Genomic DNA, 23,044 nt, shown 5'->3' with positions numbered 1-23,044 from the left:
TTTATACCAAATACCAGGTCCTTTCAGGCAGCACTCAGCCACCATGATTTTAAAAAGTTATTAGGGAGCGATAACACATCAGAATCACCTTTTCACTGCAAATTCTTCTTATGTCAGTTACATAAAATAAAAGGATTGATGCTATTGCATAAAATAGAAATGAAAAGGTAACTCCATTTTTAAAAATTACTAAATCACACAAATAAAAGAGTAGAAACTGGCTGTGACTGATCAGAGAAATGACACTTTGCATCAATTCCCAACCACCTTGTTTGCTTGGTAATAGCTCAGGTAAAGAGATTGGTCCAAGCTATTCTTAGGGACATCTCTTTTTAAGATTAAACTTGCTAAATGTATGAATAGGGTCTCCTCTTGGTTTCACTCCACAGCAAGTAGAATTGACAATCCAGTCAGAACCTTGAAGCCTGTAAAACTTGTTTAAAATTAGTTTTCTCTTTTTTATGTATTTCCCTCTCCCCCACCCCCTATTACATTAATATAAAATATCTCCACTCTTGCTTCCATATCATACACTGCCTTATACTGACAGAAAATATTCTCCTTTGAGCCTGTACCCCAGGCTACTGAGAGAGAACTCCTGACCTCTCATTCCTGACCTCTCGCTGTTTCAAACTGGTAAGGGCTCTGCTGCCTTCTTCCAGCTATTTTAAGATGGGCCAAAAGGTCTCCAGGGGCCTCTTCCCCAGCCATAACCCAAGGAAGACAAATAAAGTATTCATGATTGCAAGGAGAAACCGAAACAATTAAGTTACACAGGTTTGAAAACAGCCCCCTTAAATATTTCAGGAGCACTTTGCTGCGCAGTTGTCTGCCTTCAGCAGGGCTGGATGATCCTGTTACACTGCAAGGCAGCGTCCCCTGGCCCCATCCCCGGGGTCAGAGACAGCCCCAGGCTCTGTGCAGGGATGGACCTGACCTGGGTGAGCTGAAGGACTCTGCCCTGTGCTAAGACACGGCTCAGACTTCTCCCTTCTGTCTTGGGGTGACCTTATGATGTGTATCCCATATCGCTGCCTATGCCCAGAAATTAATTTTTTGTGCCTTTCTATGCCTCTAAACTGAGCCTGAGAGGGGGAAGGAAAAAAAACTGAGCAAAACTTTCTCAAAGCAGTTTGCAGCTTGTTCAAGGTCACATAAAGATAGGAGGGTTTTTTTCCCAGCTGCAGCAGGGGAGCGAGGAAGCACCCGGCCTGCTGGGCTCCAGTCAGCTTTTGGCCAGTTTGTTTTCAGTTTCTGGTTCTCTGGAGAGAGACTGAGAGTTGGACTTTGCTTTTCCTTCTCTAGAATTCCGGATTTTCTCCCTTTTCTACTGGCCTGCTTTCAACCTCAGAGCACATCGGGAGGACTTTCCACCGGGCACAGAGGGCCTGGCCCTGGGCCAAGCCCCAGCTCCGAGGAGACCAAAGGGAGGACTCTGATGCTTTCCCAGGTTTTTCCTCCACAGCAGAAGATTTTACCATTTAACCTCATTTTCCTTTCCCGTGTGTTTGTTAAATAAATAGTTTTATCTTCTTCACTTTCCTTCGAGGAAATTTTTTTTTTTCCCTGAACCTGGTGGGGGAGGGGTGGTTGTGCCTTCTCTCAGAGGATATATTTCTAAATTTGGCCAAACCGGTACACCTTCTAATCCCCTGAGTGACCTCTGTGGTTCATGCCTAAAAGGAGCAAACCGAGGAGGCAAGGCTGGGTGAGCCTGTACTAAACTCAGGCCTGGTTTGGTAACACCAGTTTGGCAGCACCAGGGAGCTCCTGGCAGAGCGGTGGCAGCAGCAGCAGCTCGGGCATGGGCAGCAGCCAGAAACAGGCCCGTGGGTCATCCTGCTGCTCCTTCACTGCTGCTGAGTCCTGCACGGCTCTGGGACTCCAGATGTGATGCTTGTACATCACACTTCCTTTTTACTGGGCACACAGAGGAACCTGGGTGGCCTCAAATGAGCTGTCCTTGCTCTCCTTCCCTGTTTGGTAGAGAATTCCTTTGAGTCAGTGAAATGCCCTGGATTTGAACTGGGTTTTAACCCAATTATACATGAAAGCAAGAGGCTTTTTAATGGTGGGGGGTGGGCTACAGCCCCCAGGGCTGTTCTCCCGTGGGAATGAGTGCTTTGCAAAAAGCAGCTGAGCCCCTAAAGTACAAATCAAAGGCTCAAAGTGGAATGTCAGATTGTGCAGACTGAAATGATTACACCCAGGTAGTTGAAAATCCCCAGCAGATTCTAATAAGCTTGCAGAGATAAAGGTAGAAGGAATCCTGCAGCTAAGGGTGAGGTCTCATGTTACAGCCAGAGTGACTTTGTGGGGCCACTCCTTCCTTCCAGGGTCTTCTACATTGCCCAGCTGTTTCCTTTGCACCAGTTCTGGTGGTCACCTCAGTGCAATTTGATCTTACAGGTAAGTTGACCTAATGCTGAGCTTCATCTTAAATGAGTGGTCTGCTTGCCTGGAATTGCTCCTGCTTATTCCCTTACTCCAGATCATAAGGCATTAGTTAGCTAAAACTCAAATTTAAAAGCACAAATGTGCACCAAGAGAAGAAAGGGAGCAGGAAGAAGCAGCACGGGAGGGCAGCACAGACCTTAGCCACAAAGGTGAAACTCTTTTGGAGCTCCTGAACTCTGGGAGGGAATGAGGAGGAGGGTACAGGAAGGCCACAGTAGCTGGAAGAAAGTTTGGTTTGCAAACTTGGACAGAGGCTCTGTGAAAAGCAGATTATCTTACAGTGGACTAACAGACTTTCATGAGATACCAGGCCACTCATATTTTTTATACCCTGTGATATTGTCTTTACACTTTTGAGGCACAGGCACTGTTATTATGCTTTGCTGCTGAAGATCTGAGACAAACTGGGAGTTGTTTGCTGAGCCAGGCAGTTGAAGACACTCAAAGACTCTTCTCAAGGGGATTGCTTCCAAACTTGACATTTATTTTACAGGATGACAAACATTTTCTCTCATTTAATATTAACTGCCCTCTATCTTATGCTCTGTTCCACTGCAGATATTTAACTCCCTTAATCTTCTGTACATAGATCTCTCCTCATTTTATGAGAGGTCTCACCTCCCTGTGCACAGGAGAGATCCTCACATAAATCTCTCTCACCAGATATCACTGTGACAAGGCAATGGTCTCTAGAATTTGAGCCACTTCCATGCAGGAAACATTCCAATGGAGAGTTCTTTCTGTGCATAAGCAGATCCAGAACAAGAAATTATCACAGCTACCTTCTGCTCCTTCTCCTCAAAGAAAATCTACCAGGTTAATGGTTCCTGCCTCCCATGTTATTAATTAATGAGGCACATGGAGCTCTGATACATTAATTCATGCCTGTGAACTGAGTTACTGAGAAATGAGCATTTTTCTTGTGCACTAAAAATTAGTAGTTGAAGATCTTACCCTCAAACAGGATTTTTTAATGGTTTGAACAAACAAACCTCTAAGGAACAGCTGAACGGGCACAGAGAACTGTCAGGAGGAATCTGCCTGTGCAACATCAGTTATTAACAGAGATTAATTGGAGCAGGAGTGGTTTCCATCCAATCCAAGATCCGAGGGTTTAAAAGGGCAAAGCACTTCAGAGAGATAACATGATATTATTTTACTTTGAAATCCTCATGTACCACTTACCACAGTCCCAAAACAAGGGGTTTTGAGGATGGACCCTGGATGCTGCCCAACAGAAATCCCAGTGCCTGGACTGACACTGCTCTTTAGCAAAGAGCTTCAGGAGCCTTTAGGGCTGAGGTATTGCCACCTGCTGTGGAGCTCCAGAAAGTTAAGTATAAAATGAAACCAGTCTTTTTTAAAGGTTAATTCCATAGTCAGTAACTATCACTTAATGCTTAAGTTTTATTATTTCCAGAAACTGTGCCTCATGGATCTACTTTAACAGAACTGAATTTCCTTGAGATGGATTTTTTTTCACATCTTCATTACATTTGACATTCAAAACATCTTCCTGTAATGAAAGCACAGGCAAATATCACCAGGTCTGAACTGTGAGCAAATTGTCACAGCACTGACAAGATCACAGGTAATCAAACTGATTAAGGACTGTGATACCTCCTTTGGTCACAGCCTGCATTTCATCTGCTCTTATCTGTGTCAGAATAAAGTCAGGAGGATGTGCTTGTCTGCGGAACAATCACACCCTTGAAAAATGCCTCTCCCAAATTCCACTCCTGTGGCTAACTTGCAGTTTGGAATAAAGCTCCCTCAGCTATAGCTGAAGCCATTTTTGCCTCAATACATTGCCTAAGAAATAACACCAAGCCTTTTCTTGATCCTGCCATATTCTCTGCTTCCTTGGACTCTTACCCCATCAGGGCTTGAGCTGCAATATCTGACTTTGGGGTGATGTTCAGCAGCTCAGAGATGTCCCTGTGTTGCCAATTTGGTTTTTTTTAGGAGCTCAGCCTGTTTTTCAAAGGCTCAGCACAGCAATCTCATAAAGATAAGTTCCCTTTAAGGAAGAAGAGTGTAAGCAGAATCCAAGCTCCATTTTTTGAAGTCCCTGCCTTAAGCATAAGCAGAGAACAGGAGATTGGTTTTAAACAAATGAACAACATGCAGAGGCTGGAGGAATAAGCACACAGTGCACAGACTCATCTGCCAGAGGAGCAAACAGGAGGAAGAGATCCTTGTCCTTTGAAGGGGAAGAGTCAGGGATGGGCTGGGCTCTGCCCTTGGAGGTACAGGTCCTTCCAACCCTGGGTGACTGCCTGATGCTGTCAGCATGTGCTCAGGACCATCCATCTTAAAGAGAGCTCCCTTGCCAAAAAGCTCTTTTAAAATACAACTTAGTTCTGCATACAAGAGCTGTGCCACAAAGAGATGGAGAGCCTCAGTTTCTACTCATTTAGCTGGGGAAGAGGTGAGCAGAGGGAAGAACCTCAAAGTATCTGTTTTCCTCTATACTTAAACAGGCCACAAGTGCAAGGAGCCTTTTAGGTCTCCTGTCTTGGTTGTGTTCCCAACAAACCCATCCCTCCATGGATCAGCCAACATGCACAAAAGGCATGAGAGGCAAGATGGAAACAAGGAGTTTGGTGATATGACAGTTTCATGACAAGAAAATCATACTTGAGAGAGGCTGTTTCTACCTAAGCTACAGTTGGGACAAATTAACCAACACTAGGATGATCTTGAGGACCATCCTACTGCTACAGCAGCCTTTTCACACAGGGATTTGCAGGTCCTCTGGGAAGCTGCACCTAACCTGGGAAGCTTGTCAAACACCCCCATCATCATCATCATGCTGGAGAAAGAGGTTGAGGTGCTGCATGGAAATAATCCAAGCACTTTGGGGTTTGTGGCTGTGAGTGAAAGCATTGAGTTCCCGGTGACCAAGGGCTTGTGGCAGATACTGAAGGAATTTTTCCACCTGGATTAGCCCAGGGAATCAGCTACAGCTGCAACACAACCTTGGTCTTCGCTTGAGAGAGATAACAAAGTCTAACATGGCTTAGCAAGGATGGATGGGATTTAGAAGCAAATTTCCACTAAAGTCTGTCTCATCTTTCAGCCATACCAGTTCCTGCTCTAATCAAAGACATCCCAATCCATGAGGCCACATAGGGAGTGGTTTGGAGGCTGAATTTAGGACCATAGTCCAGGCATGAATTTATTTGAGCTGCCATAGACACAAACCATATTCTAAGAAACAGACCAATTAACCTGTAAAAAAAAAATTCGTTCTCTCACTAACCAGACAGGCCTCAGGCTTCATGACCAAGATGAAAAGTACTTTTCCTTCCAACATGATGTTCTTCCAATAGAACTGTTAGATAAATTCTGCAAATATTCAGTTGCTAAACATCTGAGGAAAGCTTGCATTACTACTGAAAAGTTAAAAAAAAAAAAAAAAGAGCTCCAGGCCAAGCTTTTCTAGGAGCAGAGAATTTTGGCAGCAAACACACCACCCTATAAAAGAGCTCACGTTACCAGAAAGCATTTGACCTAAAACTCAGGCCACTATAAAACAGCATCCCATATTAGGGACCCAATATGTGTACTCAGATGTGGAAAATTTGTTCTTTAGTTGTGATCCAAGACTCTCCCCTCTGCAGAGCAGTGGGTCTGTGGGGGTCAGGGAAAACTGTGCCAGCATGGCTGGAAGGATTCTTTCAAGTGAGTGTTAACAGCAACTCGTGTCCTGCAGCCAAGGGACACTTCCCAGTGCCAGAGCCCAGTGAGGCTGCACAAAGCAGAAGGGGAAAGCACTGCCAAAGCCTGACTGGCAATAACCTTAATAAGGGCCAATGAGCCCTCGGAGTGCTTCCAAGCATTAAAGCATTAGCTCTTGGAGAAGGCCAGCAAACTTCTATCAGATCCCAGACAAGCAGTTCAAGTGAAAAGTAGAGGTAGGCACAAAATTCGAGGGGTTTGGCAGCAGCTGAATCCTCTGATCAGAAACAGGCCATTATTTCTACTGTCAGCTGAGGGGCAGGCTAAGAGTAACCACAAGGCTCAGAAGGCAGTTCCTGAAAGGGAGAGATGAAGAGGGGTTTTTTTCCCCCATTACATTCAAAAGCTGCTCACATTCATTCATTGAAGGCTCCGCCCTTCACGACCATCTCATCCCATCACCGATTTTACTTGCTGCTCGTTTTCTGACAGCACATAAATACACCCTAATTCTGTCACAAGCCTTTCCATCCCCTCCTGCTCAGCTCAGAACACAACTGAAAGCACAGTTCATGAGTTCCAGTCTTGCCTTGCTTTGTTCCTTTGCAATTTCTCCTATATTTTAGGCATAGCAGCTCTAAAAGGATTCTTAACATCTCTGCCCACGAGTCAAGGAGCTCATTCCAGTGAATCCTTTAGTTCCAAAGCTCTGCTAGAAAAAAAATCTGCCATTATCTCAGCACATACCCCTAAACTACTCAATTCCATTTGTAGTCAGGTCTGTGCTCTGAGGAAAATAAGAAGCCTGGATTAATTTTTCTGTTGCTGTTGGTTTTGAATCGAAATGCAATTTAGGGTGTACAAGTAATGGCAGCATTTTTGTGACTCCCTCACTCTTTCAGTGGACCTACTGGACTTTTCAAGTTATGTGGGTGAAAATAGGGAGAAGATAATAAATTGCTTCTACCTTTTCTGAGCAGGACTGTCCCATCTCTTCTCCCAAGCCTGCCAACAAACAAATGCTCAGAAAAGGCTTTAGAATCAGTCCATCTGTGAGGAGCAGAAAGAAGCAGCTGGGTGCACCAGGATGATGCACATGCACAGGGTCACACCAGCTCAGAAGCTGCTGATTAAACCATAATTTCCTGTAAATTTGCAGCATCAGTGCCTGGCACAAGAGGTGGAAACAGCAGGACACCTCCCTGCCAGCGTCAGTCCTGCAGCAAGAGACAAGGAAATAATGAAGCAAACAGAAATAAGGAAGTGAAAACTACTTTGGAAATGGACACTGAAAGAGAAGGCTCTCTAAAACCTCATTAGCAATAAATTAGGTCTCAAAGGAGGTATTAGTACTTGTAGAAGGTAAGGGTGCCTGAAGCACCACCTGAGCAACTCCACAACCATTTTTTCCTGCAGAGCAGAATGTGCCATCCAAGTGCTGTAGGTAGGAAAGGATCCCTCAGCCTTGCTTGGGAAGATCAAGACAGAGCCTGAAACAAGAAAGCTTCCAAGGAGAGGTTTCCAAAGCGTGCCAAGGACAGCAACTCAGCACCATTCCAGGAGGATTTAGTTCTTCCTCACTGGCTGTCAGTGCTACAAGCAAGTTACAGGGGAGAAATTTCAGAATACTTTGTTCTTTTTCGTAGCTGGAAAAAAAAAGTGCTGTTAGGTGAGGGATAAAGGAAGGAAATTTTCAAGAGGAGCAAACTGCTCTATGCAGTTTCACCAGCTTCAATTCCAAATCCACTGGCAGATCAATCCTGTCTTCCTTCAGTGTTATCACCCATGGTACTCCAGGACAAACCAGCAATGACCTTCCAGGAACCATAATCTGAACCAGGGCCTTTCCTGGCACCAGCCCCCACCCCGTAGGGATTGCAGGATGGTGACACAATCACTTTGCTTCTCCCACCCACCACCTTGCTTCACCTCCAGCAGTGCTCTTTGCCCCTCAGCTCAGAGAGGGCAGCTCCACCTTCTCCCAGGGATCTGTGGGCAATGTGAAAGAAGCTGCTGAAGGACAGACGTAGATATGAGAGGAGACAAGGATCACAAAAGGGAATTCAGAGTTTTATTTCCAAAAAAAAAAAAAGAGCAATGTTGTGTTGAAACAAAAATCAAATTCAGTTAGTTTTCCTCTGATTTGAATGGCTACAAAAATAGATTCTACCCAAATCCATAAAGCCAGTTAACAGTACCATAACAAACAAACCCCAAAATTACTCATTCAGATACCACATACAGCAGCCACAGGAATCTAGCATATATTACTTAATGGTTTTTTTCCTTAAAGTAAATTTCTAAATGTTTCCGTTAAAACTGAAATACCCATAAGATTTTAAAAAATTGTACAAAAAAATAATTGTTGGAGGTAACAGTGTGCGTTTATTAAAATCCTGCACCAAGGCAGTAAAACATTTATAATTTAAAACCCAGCCCAGTAGAAAAGAGAAATGTGCAAACATTTGAATGTTAGATGTACTCAGAGGCTTGTGGTGCATCAGACCTGGCATCCACTGCTGTCCTAAAGCAAGGCAGGCTCCAGTAGGAGAGGTCTCCAAGAGGCACTAAAGGGGAGGCAGAGGCAGCAAGCACAGCACACGAGCTGCAGCTCCCCAGTCTGGCTGCTGGGAGCACTGGTGCCTTCTCCCCAGGGACGGTTTGCCCAGTCAGTAGTGTTATGGCACTCGATCCAATGCCAGGAAGTCCTCAGTGAGTTCTGGTCAATCTGCTGTAGGAGGGAAAAATGCAAAGCCATTTTAAAAGGCAGGCATTGAAAGCTAATGAGAGCTAATGAGTTGATATGCTCAGATTGTTGCTGGGAGTTCTGGCTACCTCACCAGCTCACTTTGTGATAAGAGTCAGGAGCCTTCAAAGGATTTTTAGCTCTTCCTTTACCATTTCAGCATGTAAGGTGCTGAGCAGTGCTCACACACCACTCAGCCACCAGACTCTCACCCTGAAAATTCGGGTCAGAGCTCTGCACAAAGCGTTTAAATAAGCTGGATTTTATAAAGAAATTTCATTCTACTTTCTGCCTCCTTTGGCTACTTCAAATATCTTCAGCCTCACCTACCTCCTCCATTACTTAGTCCATGTCCTAACGGACTTCTTGCCAAATTTCTTTCTGCATAGCTCCTGCAATGACACAAGAAGAGATTCCTTATTGCAATGCAGTCTCATCCCATCCACTCCCAGAGGCCGACAGAAGACCAGGATGAGGTAGTGTCCAGAGGAAGTGCGCAGAGCAGAGCATGTCAGGCAGTCACTGATCCTTCCACACCAGCAGTTACCAACCCCACCAAGCTTCCTGCATCCGTTGCAGACAGTAGTCCTTTGCCTACACTTGGTAGCCCCTGTCCCTTGACCATTGTAGGGAGATGAGATAAAGCCCCGCAGCCGTGGTGGTAGCTCAGCTCTATTGTAGAGACAGAATGGGAGCAGAGACACTGAACACATCCAAGGGACAGTGTCAAGCCAGGATTAAAACTCCAGAGTCCCATCCTTGACCAACTAAGCCCGTGTGGCCTGCCCTTAGATCAGCATGGGTTGACACAAATAGAAACCTGTATGCGAATACTCAGAGTCCTGTTCCTTGGGGATGTGGGAATGTGATCTCTCCTGCTTTTCGGAGAGAAAGAGACAAAGCATTATTCATAAAAAATGCCAAGGGACAGCATGTGAAAGAGAACCTGGCTCGCATTATTGCCCTTTGGTAGCTTGTGGGATGCACACATGACCAGATTCCAGCACAAGGATCCCTGCCATCAGGTGGGCACCCCCCTGCTGTCACCTCAAGCTGCCCTCCCCCTGCCAGCCCCAGACATCAGGAAGAGAAGTTGGCTGATACTCACCCTCTGCCTCCCTCCAGAGTACTCTGGATCTCCTTCAGCACTTCTGGAAAGCAGAGGGTTAAATCAGTGAGCCAAACCCGAGGGAATCTGCTTTGAGGCAGCTGCCTGACCACATTCCACCTCCCCATGAACAGCCTCCAGAACCTGCCTCCCACAGCTCAGAGGTCAGTCCTTGGATCACCACTGCCTCTTCAACAGCAGCAGGTTTTTACTGGGCAGGCTGGCACACAGGACTGAAGCAGTCATTTGCCAGAGGAAACATTGCCAATCCCCGTGTACCAGAGCCCCAAAGGAACTGTCTGTTCCAGCTGTCATCTTACACAAGTCCTACTGGAAATAAAGATCCTTCTCTTATCTCAGCAGGGAACGAAGCTCCGCAGAACAACCCTGCCCGAGGGCATGGTTATCTGTCCAACCCCTCATTTCTGGGGATTCAAGACAACCCAGCATTTCTACCAGTAATTACAGATCCCTTGGAACTAGAATCCACAAAATTCCCAGCAGTTTTCTTCTTTTCCCACCCAGAAAGGCACCTTCCCTCTCAGCAGCAAGACTTCATCTCACTCACTTTCGTCATTGAGTAAGGCATGTTCCATCAGCCTCCCAGACTTCCTTCCTAAAAAAGAGTAGGAAAAAAAGCTTTTACCTAACAATATTTTCCCCTTTACCTGAAATAAGTGCAGTTTTGGAAACCCACAATGGAACTGGATTTTTTCCCCACGTTAAGTAATTTTTGACTTTACTGAATGCTTCACAAATAATCCTTGAATCTCACACACTGAACTGTATTTTCCAGCAATACTAGTTTGGATAACAGAAGATTCAAATAATTTCAGACTTTTCCTCCAGCAAAAACTCTGTTCTAACCTTTAAGGGAATCTTCCACACACAATTTACTTCAGAGGTGTCAACTAAAATACTGTCCAGGCAGGTCACTATGTTTCCCTCACATCCCTCCTTATTTTTCCTTATTTTTCTTAGGTAGAAAATATCAACTGTAGCAATAGGAAAGACATTTTGAGGTTTACACATCACCATGCTACCTTTAGTACACTTATTTTTTTTCACTTACCATCTTCTCCACAGTCACCTGGACTCTTTCCTGGTCCCCTAAAAAAGGAAAGGAGACAGAAAACAATTACTGATGCTGAGGCACAGTGGTGCAGAGAACTCCTGTGTGTTCTTGGCAGCTGAAAGAAGCTCCAGTGCACATCAACTAAATGGTTTGCTGAGTGTAGGAAGGGCTTCACCACATGCTGGTGATGCAGAAGTCTGCAGACACCACAGAACACTAATAAACTCTTCAAATAAAATTCCTGTAGGATCTCTGTGAGTGTCAGATCTACTGTTACTCTGTTCCAAGAGGAGAGGAGGAACACTGGATTTCCCTTCACAAAGCAACAGCTCAGCCCCAGCACTTGGGAACAAGCAAAGCAAGCCAGGGCTTGCTTTAAATTAGTGACTCCAGCTTAGGGATACCAGTTCCAGTGCTTCCTGCTGTGTCCTACCAAATGTACTCCAAGTAGGAAAACCATCAGGGGGAAGGTTACATCTCCTGATGCCAGTCCCTCTGTAGAAAATAACTTCAAAGGGTTTTTTTTTTTCCTCCCTACTCAGACACAGTCAGTGTGCAAGTGTTACAGACTTCACCTGGATTTCCTTGCAGCATTCTCTGTGCCAGACTTGTTGTGCACTTGATTGTTGCTTGTCACTTCTGGCATGTCCACGATGCACCGGGGCTCCACCAACCATTTGGTGGAAAGGGAAAACCTCTCAAACTCCGACGGCGAGATCAGATAGAAACCTACAGGTGTTTGGGAATTTATAAGGGCAATTCTCAGGAAACAGTGCCAGAACCAAAGGTGATCCAAAAAAAGAACAGATCTAGGCATGGTCTGTGGGCAGAAAGGGTTTGCTTTTCCTTCTATCTAAGCAAGGAGGGATCATTGAGGAAGATATTACCCAGCTCCCCCCTCTGGTTAGCCTAGAGACTGTGCAATTTAAGATTATGCTGAGAGATAATTCTGCTGTCCTGTGCTGACACTTAGGAAAAACAGCACAGAAAGATGCAAGAAACGAACTGGAAAGCAGCAATCCATCTTCAGCAGCCATTTTTGCAGTGTGAGTGCTGAGCCACAGGCATGTACAGGAGGCACAGTGGAGACATTTCCCCAGAGCCTGCTGCTCGGAGAGCCATTCCCTCACACCAGACAAGAGGAGGGTGGCCAGGTGCAAGTTGCCTAAGGAGCACATCCAAGCTGAAAACCACTGTATTCATTAACAGTAATGGAATAAACTCACTCCTCCTTCTGCTAACTCCTGTGTTGGTACCTGTTGGGAGCTGCTACTGCCTGGAAACACACAATGAACACATTTCTGAAATACTCTCACATGTGTACACAGCCAGCTGTAAACACTAAGCCCTTTCCCATTGTCTCAAACACACAATAAGAGGGACGATTTGGGGGAAGCCCACCTCACCTTGGCCATATTTGGTGAAGACACAGGATGCAATGCCACTCACATCCTCCTTGCGGATGCAGGGGTAGCGGATCTGTAACTTGAGGAAGGGCAGGGAGATGATCTGGATGTCTCCCAGGTTGGTCAGCACTGCCAGGTCATTCTCGCTGTAGTCGTCGGTCTTGCAGCTGCCGAAGTTGGCAACTGTCACCTTCCGTACCCTGCAGCCCTCCAGGGCTGTCAGCTTCAGCTTCAGCTTGGAGCTGACCTTGGGCAACGTGAAGACCTGTCACAGAAATGAGACACTGACACCTCTTCCTGCACAAAGGCAGCAGCAGCAGCTCCCCAGGACGTCTGCTGCTCCCTCCCTGGACAACGTTTCCATTCACAGGGAATACACACAGGTGTAACCAGAGCCAACCCCCTGCTCACAAGAAGGAATCAGCCACAGGCAGTGTGAGAATCTGTCTCTGTTCTGACATCAGTTTTACCCTTCAGGCTGTAACTGCACTTCTCCCCTATTTTTCCAAAACTCTTCCCTATTTGGCTACAAACTATTACAGAAAGAGAACAGGGTTTGAGTTAGTGTGCAAAACAAGAAACCTTTAAGCTACTTCACAAACATACCTACAAATTCCTGCTTCTGCACTAACCACAGAAAAGCTCTTACCCAAAAGCAGAAGCAGCCTTGTCCAAAGAGTATAATGTAACATAGGCATAAAATTTCTTTATTCAGCACTATGCTGAACACCCAGCTCACCAGCACACATCTGATTTATGGACTGCACCAAACAGAAATGCTGTCCCATGGCTGTTATTCAGGTACAGGAGAACAAGCACACCCAAGAGTTCTCTCTCCACTGAGCTGTGCCCAGTGCTTTAGCAGACTTCATGCACAGTTCATAAGCACCTCCCTCCCTTTAAGAGGTGACACTCACCTTAAATTGCTCTTCAGATACCACCAGCAGCTGGTGGCTGCCTTGCATATCAGGACTCTTGGAAAGGTCATGTGCTACTTCTAGAGGTTCTGGGAGGGGAGTGCTGCGTCCATCCAGCACAAGTATCCCCACCACAGGAGCCCTGTGCATCAGCTGAATCTCTTTGGCTAGACAGGCAAGATAAGGAGGGAAAACAAACAGAAAAAAACAAACAGGAGTCTAGTCAGAGACACTGTTAGAAACTCATTCACATCCTCTCAGAGCTGGAGACTTATATACTGTGGTTATAGAAATGCTGCCTAAAAAGATTTAGTAGTTGAAGGGCATTCTGACTGGACTGATCTGTGTTAAACAGAAACCATTGCTACATAAAGACAACAGGCCCAGCTGTCAGAACAAGGGACATGTGCAGCAAGGGTTGATGGCAAACTTCAGTGCCAGCTGACACAAATTCATATTTCTGAAGTGAGTAGAAAACGAGGCTGAGGCACATGAAGCAGTGCTGGAGCTCCAGTTCAGCTGCTGCAGTGAGCACTGCTTAGCTCAGACACTGCCACACTTGGCTCCAGTCACTGATAAACAGCACTAATTGAGCCATCCTGCTTTTCTGCCCGTAACTCCTGTGAGTGATGGCTCAGACCCAGCAGAACCCTGCTTTCACCAGGCACTTACCCTGCTCTGCCCTCACAGGCTCATCCATCCTCCTCTCTGCTGGAGGAACACGTAAACAGAAGGCATAGACTGTCCCTCCATTGGTGCCAGCCCACAGGGACGGGCAGTGCCGGGAGCCTGGAACAACAAAAAGGCCCATGAGCAAGGCACCATCCATGACACCCTTCAGTAACAGCTTTCCCTGGCTATAAAAACCTCCCTCTGTTTGCACCTTAAATAGCTTTGTATCTGAGGGGACTTGCCAGGCAAACTGCAAGTTCTTACCATTCTTTTCCCAATACACATCCACCAGCAGCTCTCAGAAAGGACACTGCACGTGAGCAAAGGCAGAAGTACCACCACACGAACCACCACAACTGCTGTGTCCAGTTTTCACACATTTATATCACACAGGAGCAGAGTAAACGTGTGCATGGTATCAGTTTGGGCTCAGATGCACAACCAGCCCCACCACATCACCAAAATTAAAAGGCTCTGCTGGAGATAGGGGTGAACTTCAGAGCAATGAGAGAAAGAAAAGTTTATATTAAAAAGTCAGATGCCATTCCAGCCCATTTGAAAATCATACAAAAAGACTTGATTCAAAGATGAACTGCCACTTGCTTCGGATTAGCCAGCAGCCCAGAATGACTAAATAACAATTCTGCATGACAACATATGCTCTTGTTCTATATTGGTTTTTCAGCACAGCACAAAGTAGGACACAGGAGGTGCTGAGTTTTCCTGGCAGTAAATCCTAATACACTCCTTGGCAGAAGAAGTAAAAATCCATTTGGAAGAAGAGAGAGATGCTTTTCCTACTCACTGTCTCTCAGAAAGGTATCAGCAAAATACAAGGTTCGCACAAAGCCAGTGAAAGAGTCTTCTGCCGAGCGGGCTTCGATCTTGCGCTGGACTGGGGCCAGTTCCATCTCCTGCAATGCGTCCTGGTCAAACTTGGCATTTGCTTCTTGCACCTTCACAGATGAGGAGACACACTGACAGTCAGGGATAGACACAGCAGGGAGAGAGGGGGGGGGTGGCAGCAATAGAAAGGCACAGCAGGGTCACACCAGTGAACTTGTCCTCTGAACCGATCTTCTCTAAAAATGTGCCTGTTTTTATCTAACAGAGCAGCATCAGAAATTGCCATTTTTCCCTCATACCAATAGCTACTGATTTGATAGCAGGGCTGAGACCACCTCCTGCTCTAAGCAGTCTCAGCAGGCTCCAAGCTGTAAACAGACAGACCCCAAAAAGGTGAAGCCCTCACCTCTGAGGCATTCCCACTACCTCCTCGCCGCTTCCTACTGGACACGCGGCTTCTTCTGATCCGCCGGAATGACTGACGGAGGGACTTCTTCAAGGATTTCACCCGAGACAGGGGACCTTCTAAGGCCAACTGGTCACTGGGATGCAGTGTGCACCTGGAAGAGGGAGACAGTAGCCACGTGGTCACTTTCTACTGAGTGGCAATTGCTCCCAAGAGTCCAACAAGTATCCCAAGTATCCACACGAATGTTGGAACACACTTATATATTCTGGAAGATCTTCAAGGGTGGAGAAAAAAGAAGCAGAGCTTCTTGCTACAGTGACAGCTCTTGAGAAATCACTTATCACACCTTGCTTTGTTAGTAATTCCAGGTCATCATTAACATAAGGATTACCACAGACCCCCTGGAAAGATGACACTTACTTGACAAAGACCAGTTGCTTCTGCTGATGGTCAAAAAGCCCAAACCCATGACTGGTACCAAAGGCCACAAGCTTCCACTCTGAGTGCAGGGCCAAAGAGGTGACCACAGCTGGTGGTTGACACTGGACAAGGACAAATGGCTGAAAACCAGCTTCAAATCGAACAGGGCCATCTCGAGTTTTTAGCTTCTCGTGACCTTTCCATCGATAGCCCTCTTGGTCCTGCAGGAGATCTGCTTCAGCATGGTCCACCACGTGTTCTGCATCCTCATCATTCAGTTCCATCACCAGCACCTGAAAGGAAGAGAACCTTTGCTACAGCTTTTGCTGTGCAGGCAGATCTCCAAGCTGCAGCCCTTCCCTACAGCTGCTAAACTATAGCACCTCTCAGGACAGGTAAGTAGCAGCAGACAATGTCTAAAATACCAACTAGAGAAAGCAGAAAATCCCAGAATGGTTTGGGTTGGAAGGCACCTTAAAGATCACCTAGTTCTAGCTCCTGCCATGGACAGGGACACCTTTTCTGGTCAAGAGTTCCATCCAACCTGGCCTTAAACACTTTCAGGCATGGGGCATCCACAACTTCTCCAGGCAACCTGTTACAGTGCCTCACCACCCTCACAGTAAAGAAGTTCTTCCTATCTAATATCTAATCTAAACCTAGTCTCTTTCAGTTTGAAGCTACTGCCCCTTGTTCTGTCACTCCAGGACCTTTTAAGTAGTCTCTATCCATGTTTCTTGTAGGCTCCTTTCCGGTACCAGAAGGCTGCAAATTAGGCGACCCCAAACCTTCCTTTCTCCAGGCTGAACAATCCCAATTCTTTCAGCCTTTCCTCAGAGCAGAGCTGCTCCATCCCCTAATCAAACTTGGTGGCCTCCTCTGGACTCACTGCACCAGCTCCATGTCCTTCTTGTGCTGGATGCAGTGCTCCAGGTGGAGCTCACCAGAGCAGGGTCCCATGAAGCATTTCCAGAAAGCAGATCAATTTACCACGAGAAAAATGAGCATTTTGAATTTTAGCAGATCTCCAGATTACTCTGAAACCTGCACTGAAAACAATGTTTATGTTGATTGTTCATATTCCAATACCTGTCCTGCTGTACCAGCAACAGCCAAGTATCCACTGTATTTACACAGGTAGATCTTCTGGATCCCAAGTCTTGGATCATCACTGTAAGGATCAAAGGTACCAACCTAGGCAAGAGAACAGAGAGGGGCTGGTCTTTAACTGGGGCAGGAATCAGAACTGCCCAGGTTTTCAGAAAGTTTCTACAAGCAGCAGCTCTCTTACCTTGCGGAGTGGAGGCCACTCATCCTCCCCCAGGGTGTTCATGTTGTCATTGGGATCAGCATCTGTGAGGAACACTCTCACTGTGCTCAGCTTATAAAGGAGGTGCAAGCAGACACCAGAGGCATCCCAAAACCTCACTGTGCCATCCTCATGCCTGGGGAGGAGGATACAGGGACATACATCACACAGGAGAACAGCACATGGAGGGTAAAACAGAGGGGGAAATACAGAAACAGAAAAATAAACAACAGAAAGATTTTTGGCTTCTTTGGGTATTTTTTGTGGGTTTTGGTTTTATTTTGTTTTTAGTTTGTTGGGATTTTTTTAATATCCAGCTGTTCTTGGTGATCTGACACCATTACACCAATTTAAGATTATGCCAAAAAGACATGGAAAAGGCAGAAAGCTTAGCATATGGAAGGAAAAATTCATCCAGGCAAAAATATGGTTACTGTGAGGGAAGGGAAAAAAAAAATTTAAAAAAATATCAAGCTTTAATCTTAGTTCTCCAGGTGAAAATTTGCAACAGTCTTCCAACACAAGGGTAGGAGCTTCTAATATGCTCCATCAAGAATGAAATCTGAGGAACAGCCCACTGAAACTCTCAAAAGTGCTTTGAAAAGAAAATGATACATTTTTATGCAATGAGACAATCTCTTGCTAGCTACTTCCACCACTTAGCTAGATCTGTTTAGGTTGATCAAAACACACAGGAGTCCAAGCTAACCTCTATTTTAAGATACAGAGTGTAAGGTAGAGGGAAAAATGCTTCAAAACATGCAGGATTAAGCTCCACTTTTACACTGCTGCCTTTGAACCAGGCTGGATTAGTGTCTGCACTCCTACACACTTTGCGAGTAGGGGGAATGGATAACACATCAAAACTAAAAACCAGCCACTTTCTGGGTTATCTGTGGACATCATGACCTGTTTGCTCAGAAGCAGCAAAATCAGTTGGCTTTACAAAGCCAGCAGCACAGCTTTGAGACGCTGCACTGAAAAGCTGCAGCCTCCTCCCTACAAGATGAGCAGACTTTAACTCCACAGGAAAATCTCAGTTAGTTCAAAAGGGGGAACTGGAACTGGAAAGGGGTCCCTGATGGTCCTCAGGTCAGCACCTACCCTGTTAGCAGCAAGTCCCTCTGTGGAGGATCCGGAGCGATGTTGGTGCCACCGTCAATCGGCCACGGCTACAAATACAGTAAGAGAAGTGTGTGACCTCCTAAGCAGTGACAGTGTGGAGAGAATATAAAGTCAGCAGGAGGGCATGAACTCCAGTGCAAGTGGCAGTGAAACAGTCCATGCTGTCAGCTTTTGTTTGCATTACATGTTCCCATTCTGACACCAACTGTGCCTTTTAGAAGGCATTCTACATATTTCCCCGAGAAGCTTCATGCTTTTACATGAGAACTTTGTTACCCCCGACAGCTGGGAACACTCAGACTTTCCCTCTGGCTTGTCAAAGCTTAAAAAAATACCACATTTTAATTCCCCAGTGTGAGTAACTGTACTGGTGGTGCTTTGGGAAAAAGCCTCTCTCGACCCTATTAAGAGGCAGGACAGTGTCTGGTGGGGCTGAACCCTCTGCAGATCATCAGCAGCACAGACCACCCACACCCTGGGCAGTCACTCTGTCCTAAACACGTGGGAACACACAGGGGGACACAAAGCTGCCATACCATACTGGAGTAGTGAACGTTCTGCTTGCTCCCAGCGCTGATAATCCGCTCCCAGAGCTTCAGTGGGATGTTGGAGACGTGGTGAGAGCAGGTGATGGCTGAGCAGTGCAGGGAAGCCAGGTATGGAGGGTGCACTGCTGGCCAGCCTGCACTTTTCAAGTCTATCACCACGAGCTCTTCTTCTGCCAGCACCACCAGGGCAGAGGGGTCATCGAATTCTGCAGAAACAACACTCATTGAGGCTGACAAAATTGACATCCAAGGTCAGTGCAAACAAGCTTCCTGTAAGGCTGCTTTGAAAACCGTAATCACACAGCTCCACATCAACATTTTTGTTGGAAAAAACTTTAAATGCTTCTGTGTTAACTGGGCCTATGGAGTATGAATCTGAAGACACAGATTTACTGCAAATTCATGTTTCTTTACATCACTCCTGGGACTGTGACAGTGACTTTTAATAGATTCCATCGCAGAATGAAAAATTTGTTAACAACAATGACTAAGTAACACAAAGTTCATACCTACTACTGTAACAGCCAGAATTCCAAAGACTCTACCTACACCTAATTAACAGCACTGGGTGGAAAGACATGCATACACCCCAGCAGTGACCCATTTAGTGCTGTGTTAGGACCACAGTCCATCCAGGCTAAGCTGCTTAAACATGCTAATGCCTTGGGTTCTGCAGAATGCTTCTCTGCTTGAACTGACAAGTATTTACAATTCAGCTCTTTTACTTTTCATTTTCTCTTCTTCTCATACATTGTGACACATCCTCTAGACTTTCTTTTTAAAGATGTGTACATCACCTAATAATTCTTATGTATATTAGGGACAACTACAAAAGAAATATGCTAATATAACTTGACTGGTGACATCTGACACAAACAAGAATTTTAATTCTAGGTACAGTGGAAAATCTTGAGTGAAAAAAATTTAGTCTACAAGGACATTATTGCAGGAAGGTTCACGAGTCAGCCACAGCAGCAAACTGGTGGGGAAAACTGAAACCACAGGCCAGTTCACAGCAGTGACAATTAACACAGCTACAGAAATCTGAGTGAATGTAAAACTGGATTGGGGGTGATAAACAGACAGCCATTAGCAAAGTACCTAACTCAGCTTTTCCCTGACCTTCCCTCCTAAACTGTGCTTCTACTTCCCTCCTTTATTTGGTTGATTACCTGGTATACACTTGCAAGAGGCACATACCAACAACTGCTCACTCAGCAAAATTAAATTCAAGTAATTAGTACTTGGCATCACTAGTGAGGCACCCCAAGTTTCACCTCTGACTAGGCCCAGCCACAACACATCACTGATTAGTTGTGTTTCCTCATGAAAAGAATGTTTTCTGTTCAGTTTTACTTTGCTTTTCTATGTGCCATCATTTGCAGTTGCCCACAGGACTTCATAACAAAACAAATAATATCATCCCTGTACTGTTACAGCCCTGCAGTTTGCTGTTGGCAACATTAACCAAAAGTGCTCTGTTTTAACAATTTTTTTTCCCTGCAAAGACACACATCTGAGCTCATTTCTTATGGCAAGAATCTATTTTAAGTTGCTGAAGTAGCAGGCACAGTAGAATTTGTCATGATTGCCATACACTCACCCACCTCATTGAAAAAAAAAAAACAAAACAGGAAGGGCTGGCCTTTTAAAAACTGTTTCCACAGCATATTCAGGGTAGTGGAAAGTCACCAGCTACGACCATGCTGCAATGCATAAGCTTTGTGCTTATTAAATTAAGTGGCTTTGGTATACAATTAATACCTTGGTATTGCCACTGCAGGGAAGACTGCTTAAGGGCAAACAAGGAGAGCTACGTAGATCCACTAAGCTTAGGCAATCAGCCACAAGGAAGCTTGTCAACCACAGAAACCTCATTTTATTGTAAAAAACTTCCTCACCTAAGCGCAACAGTTTCAGTTTCCTGTAGCAGCTCCTGTCTGAACCCACTGGCAGTGGCATTAACTAGTTAATTCAATTCTTGGGAAGTAGAAATATGAAGCCTGTTAATTCAGTTATTTCATCCTAAAGGATTTCTAATTATATCCAGAAACTGAACTCTAAGCAGTCCAACTCTGACCTAAAAAGCTCAGGTTTCTTTAATCTTTAAGATTTTTGTTCCATCATCTGGAATCTCCACTCTGACAATTTCATAGAAAGTAAAAGGGTCTCCTTTGTTAATACCAAAAGGTATTGAACCTGAGGCACTGAACAATACCTCAAGTTTATCAGCACTGTGAGCCTGAAGGTTTAGACCTGTAGATTCTGCTCAGTTGGAAGATGCTTTTATAAAGGCAGTGTTGTGCACGGAAAATCAGTAACAGACACATACAGGCACTTCTGCTCAGTTACTCTGCATTTCTCTGCTGTCTTTTCAGTGACCTGAGAGGGTCTGTTAAGATCTAAGAAGAGAGGCAAGAGGGAATCCAAAAGCTGTTTCTTTCTGCCTCTTTTCCCAAGACATTCCTCCCCTGAATCTGTGCTCTGCTTCCCAGAACAGGCCAGAGGGATCCAACCTGCACGGACAGACTCGGATGCAGAGCTGCTGCTGTCACCACCCTCCCTGGCAGGACACTGGACAAATTGGTTTGGAAACCTGTCTAGCAGGCAAAGCAGAGACTAGAAAGCCTGAGAAGATCCAGTAACAGAAGATTGACTTACAAGCTCCTAAAAAAATCTGCAGTTTAGTCTGATCCAGCTTCCAACACTGCACATTTTTGGAGCTTGAAACAGCATACTCTGAGTTAGCCAGAAGCAAGAACTATACCAGCATTAAACAAAGAGTTCTTGGGGAAAACCCTTTAGAGTTTCATGAAAGGAAATAATATACAGTTACTGCAGAAATAAGGGCAATAAAGCTCTTCAACAGAAGCAAGAATCTGACAAGCTCTACACAATTCCAGGAATGAGAACTATTCAGTTTACATTCATGTTCACCAGCACTAAGAAAATTAAGTTCTCCATATACTGACCCTTGCTTCTATGTCACCCTTTGCTGATTTATTACCCAGAGCTCCAGACACAAAACCAGGTAGTAATTAAAAGAAGCAGCGTCTCAGTGGGAGTAAATTCTGGTTTTAATTATTAGCCTCCTTTGAAGTACCGTTTCCAAACAACAATATTCAGATCCTCATTTCACAACCTGGTTATGTCCAGTGTCCAGCTTAAACAGACATAATCTTAAGAGATCTTTTCTCATAACAGAGCAACTTAATTTTTTTGAGGAATGTATGGCATTTCTAACCAGCCCTTTATTTACACTAGAATTTTACACTCCACTTTTAAATGGGCAGTCTTTCACAGCTGGACTCAAGGGTCTTTTCCAAACTAAATGATTCTGTGGTTCTCTGCTAAAGCCTCAGAAACTCCCCAAACAACTGACCTCCTTATCACATTTCATGTGCTATTTATACCAGGCAGATTCCCACACACGTACACAGCTACCCTAATTCCTCAGTAATGCCCTTCCATCACATACCTGCAGCAGGATCTGAACTGAAGATTATGAAGAAGTCTATCACTCGTGAGGTAAAGTCAAAGGCTGTTTGCTGGCTGCCGTGGATAACAGAGATGCTGTGCCGGTCCCCATAGCTAGCCCGGGGCATTCCTCCTTGGAATATTATGTAAGGAAGCCTTAAGAGAAAGAAAGTTAAAGTGGTGTGTGCTGAAGTGAGGAGTAAGAAAAAATTCAAAGAAACGTCAAAGAAACTTTGACGAGTTCTTATAACGTTACTCTAAAGGGTTCATATGGCATTGCAGGCTGCACCCTTTAAATAGGAGAGACTAAAGGGATACACCACAAACTCACCCATTTTTTGTTGTCTGCCAGTAGATCTTGGAGATGGCCTTGCAAGGAAAAGGACCTGAGAAAACAGTGTTTTGCTACAATTCAAGAAGTGCATCTTTACATCAGAAGTTGCTGATTCTGCTTCAGCCAGGTCACCTCACCCTCCACCCCAAGGGAAGCCACCTGAATTAATAGGAGCCAGCACCACCACCCCAGAGCAAGCCACATCAGACAAGTCTTCTGGGACACACTGACCACAGAACTCCTCAGCAAAACACAGCTTAGGCTCAGGGGAAGTTCTAAACCATGTTGCTGATGGCTACCAAGGAGTGGAAGTGCTGCTGGAAGAGCTGATTAACTAGAAAGGATTGCTAAAATCACAGTCATTCCTGAAACTAATATAAAGTGATGGAGCTTTAGAAGCTTCTCTACACTCAAAAGGTGAGGTCATCCCATTTGATGGGTTCCAGCAAATCAGAAGCTTCATTTCCATCACTGCTCAGGTCAACAGAAAATACACTCAGCTCACTATTAA

The 23,044-nt window shown here is 45.2% G+C and overlaps 1 protein-coding gene across 4 annotated transcripts in view; it reads right to left on the bottom strand.

The window, feature by feature from the left end:
• Nucleotides 1–8,190: 8,190 nt before the first annotated feature.
• LLGL2 (LLGL scribble cell polarity complex component 2) overlaps nt 8,191–23,044 on the bottom strand; it is a 33,138-nt gene continuing 18,284 nt past the window's right edge. For 3 of the 4 annotated variants that reach the window (XM_069032230.1, XM_069032232.1, XM_069032231.1), the window contains exons 9-27: nt 22,531–22,585; nt 22,201–22,355; nt 18,711–18,928; nt 18,154–18,221; nt 17,032–17,185; nt 16,830–16,934; nt 15,741–16,033; nt 15,318–15,471; nt 14,871–15,021; nt 14,066–14,182; nt 13,394–13,560; nt 12,477–12,741; nt 11,646–11,799; nt 11,068–11,105; nt 10,564–10,611; nt 9,996–10,038; nt 9,708–9,762; nt 9,218–9,279; nt 8,191–8,872 (exon numbers count right to left, since the gene is read on the bottom strand). In XM_069032230.1, coding sequence (XP_068888331.1) covers nt 9,226–9,279; nt 9,708–9,762; nt 9,996–10,038; nt 10,564–10,611; nt 11,068–11,105; nt 11,646–11,799; nt 12,477–12,741; nt 13,394–13,560; nt 14,066–14,182; nt 14,871–15,021; nt 15,318–15,471; nt 15,741–16,033; nt 16,830–16,934; nt 17,032–17,185; nt 18,154–18,221; nt 18,711–18,928; nt 22,201–22,355; nt 22,531–22,585 — 2,294 coding nt within the window. In that variant the 3' untranslated portion in view covers nt 8,191–8,872; nt 9,218–9,225. The remainder of the gene's footprint in view (nt 8,873–9,217; nt 9,280–9,707; nt 9,763–9,995; nt 10,039–10,563; nt 10,612–11,067; nt 11,106–11,645; nt 11,800–12,476; nt 12,742–13,393; nt 13,561–14,065; nt 14,183–14,870; nt 15,022–15,317; nt 15,472–15,740; nt 16,034–16,829; nt 16,935–17,031; nt 17,186–18,153; nt 18,222–18,710; nt 18,929–22,200; nt 22,356–22,530; nt 22,586–23,044) is intronic. The other variant, XM_069032233.1, reaches the window with a different exon arrangement.

Source organism: Aphelocoma coerulescens, chromosome 18 (assembly GCF_041296385.1).
Source record: "Aphelocoma coerulescens isolate FSJ_1873_10779 chromosome 18, UR_Acoe_1.0, whole genome shotgun sequence".
NCBI lineage: Eukaryota > Metazoa > Chordata > Aves > Passeriformes > Corvidae > Aphelocoma > Aphelocoma coerulescens.
The sequence above is the reverse complement of the archived record's forward strand: the minus strand, read 5'-3'. Positions and strand labels throughout refer to the sequence as shown.